The sequence below is a fragment of the Varanus komodoensis genome, unplaced genomic scaffold (assembly GCF_004798865.1).
Source record: "Varanus komodoensis strain SLA01 unplaced genomic scaffold, ASM479886v1 scaffold6_2, whole genome shotgun sequence".
Taxonomy (NCBI): Eukaryota; Metazoa; Chordata; class Lepidosauria; order Squamata; family Varanidae; genus Varanus; species Varanus komodoensis.
In genome coordinates, this window is record NW_025336346.1 from 3,045,131 (window position 1) to 3,051,687 (window position 6,557).

At 43.4% G+C, this 6,557-nt stretch overlaps 1 protein-coding gene across 1 annotated transcript in view; it reads right to left on the bottom strand.

Moving 5' to 3' along the window:
- Positions 1-435: 435 nt before the first annotated feature.
- Positions 436-6,557, bottom strand: part of TMEM115 (transmembrane protein 115) — an 11,331-nt gene continuing 5,209 nt past the window's right edge. Inside the window, exon 2 of the mRNA XM_044451370.1 lies at positions 436-2,062. Within this exon, the coding sequence (XP_044307305.1) occupies positions 1,855-2,062 (208 nt within the window). The 3' untranslated portion in view covers positions 436-1,854. The remainder of the gene's footprint in view (positions 2,063-6,557) is intronic.

The following is a 6,557-nucleotide window of genomic DNA, read 5'->3' on the forward strand; positions in this document are numbered from 1 at the left end:
GTAGTCAGCAGCTTTCAGCCTAACTTGCGTACCTTACAAGGTTCACCATCCTGAATTCCTTGAACAAAGGAGGTTCGAAATAAAATGAGTAAACATTATCTGAAAAGAAGTCTAGAAACTTCTGAATTGAAGCAATTTCAATCTTTTTGCCATTAAATCTACTCCTTCTCTACCCGTTCCCCTTTCAGCCTTATTTCTCACTTCTCCAGTAGAAGTCTAGACATTTTTTAAAAACATTGAAATGTAATGAATTCAACAAAAGAAAGGAAGATCCCAACATCCAGAAGTTTTAAGAGGAGACTACAAATTTAAAACTTTGTTACTGCAACTCAACATCCTCTTATATTAAAAATGCTGACTGCTATTAAAAGTGGTTTGGGATTCCTATCTAGGAGTTATTATGATAAAAGGGGGGTTACAAAACCAGTCAAGAGGCACTCTTTGAAAGACTGTTTATTGATACTGAAATTTGTGTATTTCCTGGTTGACAAAAACCTTCTCATGTGGTCCTTTAAAAAAAATTATCACAACACTGTGTCACACTTTTTCCCATTCTGCTGTGTCCCCCACCCAGTCCCCCAACTGGGAGAGGAATACCATTTGGAGGCTAGGTGTCAAGGCGAAACATCTTAGGGCTCGTTGCCCCACAAAGAAGCATCTCAGCCCATAGGAGAGGAAGAGGATAATGATCTAACCAAAGAGAAAAAGCAGGCATCAGAGGAGTTGTCAAGAGGCCCACAAGAAGCACCTTTAAAAATAAAACTGAACTAGAAACATATATTCTACTGTAGGAAAAAAGTTCATTCTGAAAGCCCCTGAATGCGCTGACACCCCACCTAAGACAGAAGCTGCTTTACCACTTGAATCACTGCAAAGGGAAACAAAGAAAAAAGTCAAGGAATAACAAAATTAATTCCCTCTAGGAGTCCTATGTAAAGTCTCAGATGATGCTTTTTCACGTGGTAGTTCACATACTAGAAACAAGCTGTTTTCTATTCCCAAAATCTTCATTTTCAAAAATTCAAGGGGTGAACCTAAGTGGTTACAATGTGATTACAAGGATTTCAACTGCTGGTTCTGTAAGAACACAATCCAGCAGCTGGTTTTGGCAGGGCTCACCAAGGTTACTAAACTTTTTTGGAGCAGGGAGGGGAAAGGTAAATACAATCAAAGGTTTGTTGTTTTTTTTTTTTTTAAAAGCAGTGCATGCTCATTTAATCAATAACAAAACTATGGAAGGAAAAGGCTATAGTTATTTTTTGACAACGATTGCTACTAAAATAAAATGAAATTAGGAGGGAAAGTGTCATATCACTTGCTGAGCTTGCTCTTTGTTACCTTGGTTGGGCTGATGTAATAGCCTGGCCCTTGAAGTTCAAAAGGATGAGTGGACCCAACAGGACAGGGCCCTATTTAGATTAACCAGAACTGCCGTCAAAAGGAGCTACACACAGAACAGACATGTGTTAATAGCCACAATGGCAGCTACTGGTTGGGGTGATTTCGCAGGATTTTTTATTCAGATGGGATGCTCCATACTGAACTGAAGCGATGTGGATTCTTCTTCCTTCCCTGCCAATTCTAAGTTTCAGTTCCAGGCACCTCTCTGAAGAGAACCAACAAAATCCCAGGTCTGTGTAACAGTTCACAGTTTTCACCGGGGAGTTCTGAGACCTGGCATCAGCCACATGTGGCTAATAAATGTCGAAAGGGAGGAGGTAGCCTCCAAGGGCTGGCAGGCTTAGTGTTTCACTCCCTGCAAAACAGGCAGCACTGTGAGGGAGAGCACAGAAAGGGTCATTAGCAGCTCTGACATACAGGAACAGGCAGAAAGGGAGAGCAGGTGCTTCATGGTCACAACTGAGAGGGGGCATCTTCAAAGGTAATGATGCTGGATTCCTGGCCAGTTGCTTTTCCTGCAGTGGCAAAGTCCCGACTCTTCTCTGGTAGCAATGGAGTGTCAGCCTTGGTACTTTCCTCTTCATCATCCTCCATGCTAGGCCATGCTGACTGATCTTCCACACGCTTCAACCGCTCATTCAGTGCCTTTAGGGCCAGTTGTCTATAGAATGAGGAAATGACCAAAAATGAATGCACGTTAGCTTGACTGTTTGTGGCAAGTTTCACAGAAGATGTCTAGTACTAGTCACCAAAACAATCTAGTTCCTCTCTAAGGATGAGAGTAGCAAAACAACTTCAAAACTTCATGGCTACTGATCCCTGGCCATTACAGTACTCCCCCAACCCCATAATCTTATCTGTTCACTGCAGGAGTAGTTATTTACCACCAGAGAGAGTTAAAAATGTTCAGTGCATCCACAGATAGAATCTCAGATCCTCAACAGCACTGAAAGTTTCTAATCTACCGTTTTCCTAATTCACTGAAATATTAATTAAATGAGGAAAGGAAACAGAAACTAATTTAAGGGAAGGGGGAGTGCAAGGAGAGAGGATTCCAAACACAGTGGCACAGTGTAGTTTTTTTTTCTCTTTGTAATAATTTGTCAAAATACTCCAACTTATTTGTTGCATACTAAATTATAGATTCATAGATAGACTGCCCACTTGTTATTTATGCTTCTAATGCCTGTTAAAAAGATATTCAAACTGCAAAATCTGATGACGCTTCTGTCCATTCTATCCTTGCTGGCAACTTCTGTTTTCTAAATAAGCTATGACTAATGACAAAGGCATAGATGTAAGAATGCAGAAAAGGCGGTGCAGGAAATAAATGAAAGCAAATACCAATCAACAGGATTCAAAATTTTCAGCTGGATATTCTCAACACACTGATGACATTCTCAGATGCAAAGTGAAGATGGTATGGGGAAAGGCAGTATGTGAATGCAGAGTCTTCCTGGAGGAAAAGGCTGGAGGGAGAAATGTGTGCTTTGGGGTGTCCTGTGCTCTTCCAGGCTGCAGTGTCCAGCGCTCCCCTCCCACCTGAGCTTTCTGAAGGAAAAGATAACAGCTCCCAGCACTTCCTTCCTTTTGCTCTGAAGCAGAAGAGGCCAGCAAGGGGTAGTGGTTGCCAGCTGCCCAGCCATCCCAACCTTCCTCTGAACTTTGGAGGAGAGTAGCTGGCAGGGATCACTGCACAGTTGCCCGGCTGGCCAGCCCTCCTCTGCAGCGTCAGAGCTGGGAGGAAGGTAGCCACGCTGCAAGCTTGTCGGAGGGCAGCACCGCGCTCACCCCAGCGAGAGCATTTGTTGCAGCCTGACCAATCAATATTTTAGCTTGTTCAGCTGTAAACTTAGCTCATTGTTCTCTCTGATGGTTTGGAAGAAGAGAAGATAACCCAGAACACCATAATGATGGTGGGGTGGTAAAACAGAAAAAACAATGAATGATAGAAGCAACATGACTAACATGAAATCCAAGGGAGAAAAACTTGGGGTGAGGAGAGTGAAACAAAACTAGCAACTGGAAGGATCTAGTTTGATGATTCAGAAGCCTTCTACAAATGGGAAAACTAGAAACATACACATTAAGGTAAAATCTCTATTATGTACTTTTATTTATTTGAAAAATTTATATCATGTCCTTTCTGGCGAACGGCTCAAGACGGCTTACAATGATTTAAAATGCTTACAATAATTTAATAATTAAAATGGTAAATATTAAATCAGTATAAAATATTTCATAAAACTAAGGGAAAGAGAGAAAGAAAGAGTAGAATAGAAAATGTGACTGTGAAAAAAAAGATCTTAACACATTTTAAAACCTTAGTTATTAAAATGATGGTTGAATAAAAAGGTCTTTACCTGGCGCAGGAGAGTATAAAGTTGGCGCCAGGCGGACCTCTCTGGGGAGCACATTTCATAGTCTGGGCGCCACTGCAGAGAAGGTCCTCCTCTGGGTAGACTCCCTGCATACCTCCTTCAAAGAGGGTTCCCGGAGCAAGGCCTCCCCTGCTGATCTTAAGGGGCATGAGGGCATATAGGGAAGGAGGCGGTTCTTCAGGTATTCTGGTCCCAAGCCATTTAGGGCTTTATAAGTTAATACCAGCACCCTGAACTGGGCCTGGACTTCAACTGGAAGCCAGTGTACCTGATAGAGAACTCGCGTTATATGAGAATAACGACCGGTCCCTATCAGCAACCTGGCAACTCTATTTTGTACCAATTGAAGTATCTCTTTATATCCTTTTTTCACAGCAGATACTCAGTAATCTCAACCCTGAATGCAGGTATAAAAACTTCTGGTTTAGATTGCTAAGTAATAAAGATATGTGTCTCTTATTGTAAGTTTGTTTGACCAGTGATGGTAACAGCACAGGATATATTGCCCTATCCCTGCAAACGTTCATTTTGGATCTTCTTGTTGTTTAGTTGCAAAGTCATGCCCGATCCATCACGACCCCATGGACAACATTCCTCCAGGCTCTCCTGTCCTCTACCATCTCTTGAAGTCCACCCAAGCTCACGCCCACTGCCCCAGAGCCTCCATCTAGTCACCTCATCCTCTGCCATCCCCTTCTTTTGCTATCTATTGTTCCCAGCATTAGGCTCTTCTCCAGGGAGTCCTTCCTTCTCATTAGGTGGCCAAAGTATTTGAGTTTCATCTTCAGTATCTGGCCTTCTAAAGAGCAGTCAGGGTTGATTTCCTTTCAGAATGACTGGTTTGCTCTCTTTGCATCATTCTGGATCTGCACTCCAAATATATTCAGTTTCAGAAATTGTGTGTGCATGCAACAGCTTTCTGTACCAAAGCACGCACAAGCTCTCTAGTTAATGCAATTTGATACACTGGGCCAGTCTGCATGATTAAATAAGCCACCATGTGTTGTGGTGTGTGTTGGTAGCCAATACAAATATTGAAGATGTGGCTTGTCATGTTGCCTGAACGCAAGTAGTGTGAGAGGGTTAAACATGACTTGCACAATCCATGGCTTGTTCCAGAGTTACGTGAGGCTTTTTAAACCCTAGCACAACCTCTGCTGTCCAGGCTCAGGTGACATGACAAGTCGTGGCCTAAAGATTCATGCTGGAACCCATCCTGCTGGGTTGTGGTGATCATGTGGCATATACAGAGAAACAGGCATAGCAAGTCTCTTTTCCCAGCTGTACAGCACTATTCCCACTACCCTCCCTGCTCTTCCAAACCTGTGACACCATCTGCTCTGGGTGGTAGTTCTAGGAACATCAACATTTAATTGTCAGTGAAACAAGCACCATCAGCAATCCAACTTTTAGCTTCAGCCCAAAAAACATTAAACAGAATTATATGACTGAAATCAATAGATTTACTATAATGTGGCCAATCCCAATGATAAATAAGGAATTTAAAGCACTGTATTTATTTAGAACTCAGATATCTTTTTTCTCCTGTTAAGAATAGCACTCAAGGTGGCGCAATTCATACTTAGAAACAAAACTTTGAGTGTGTGATAACCTCCCTGGAAATGTTATCTGCAGTGTGGGTAAAATTCCTCTCTGAGTAACAGACCAAAAGGCACAGCAGGGGGATGTGTCCCTCCTCCATTCCAGAGGGCACTAAGGACAACAGGATGACAGTGGCATGAAGTTGGCCCCTTACAGCTGTGATCTACTTCCCTGTCCAGAGCTCCTGCACATGCCAGTAAAGTGGGATTGCTTATGACCAATCCCACTTTCTTGGCATCCGCAAGAATGCCAGGTGGGGAAGGCATGCGGCAAGAAGACAAGGGCTGAGTCATGCTGGGTTGGAAGACCAGAATGAAGCAACCTGCTGTTCAACTGCAGAATCCCACTGCTAAGCAACACGGCAACTGCTCTGTCTGTCTTCCTCAAAAGCAAGGTAAGTGCAGCAGCGGGGCTCTTCCATTTTCCCAGTGGGAAAATGAGGTAGGGAGCATTCCATTGTCTGTGCATCTCCTTCTTTCCAAAGAAGAGGAACATGGCACATGCAGCACTGGTGCTTGGCTGCAGCACCTTCCAAGCCCCAGTCTGGGCTCAAGAAGGGGTGTGGGCTGAATTCCACCTTCTGCTATAGCACTGATGGCAGTCAGGAACAAGGCCACCTGCTTGCCTTTCTCAAGAAGGAAAAAAGAGAGCTTTGGCTCTGGGACGGTACAGAAATGACATAAACAAAAAACAAAAAGGGAGAGCATCCTTTCTCCTTGCCTGCCCCACGTGTCTCCTCTTTTCCCCCAACCCACCCATTCTCTGATGGCACAGAACCCATAGGAGCAAGTGGGGAGAGTTGGTGTCTGCCATGCAACCTTTCCCAAGCCCCATTTGGGACTTGGGAAGCTGGTGTAAGATGGGCACCAATGCTACCTGTCCAGTTTTTCCATGGATAGAAGATGGAATGGGACTGGAGATGCTAAGGTGCTCTGTTTATCTTCCTTCAGAGTAAGGCAAGCAAAGTACAGTGATGCCTTGTAGTTCAAATGACTCAAACTTTGAACGATCCAGAGTTCGAACGTTAGCATTGTGATAAAATCTCTCCACAGTCTGATGATGCTTCTAAGATCAAACTGCAAGTGAAGTGAAAAAAAAGTGATTGCAGCGAAAGCATCATTGGTTGTGCATCCAAGGCAGGAAAGAAAATATTACAGTAAAAGACACATTGCC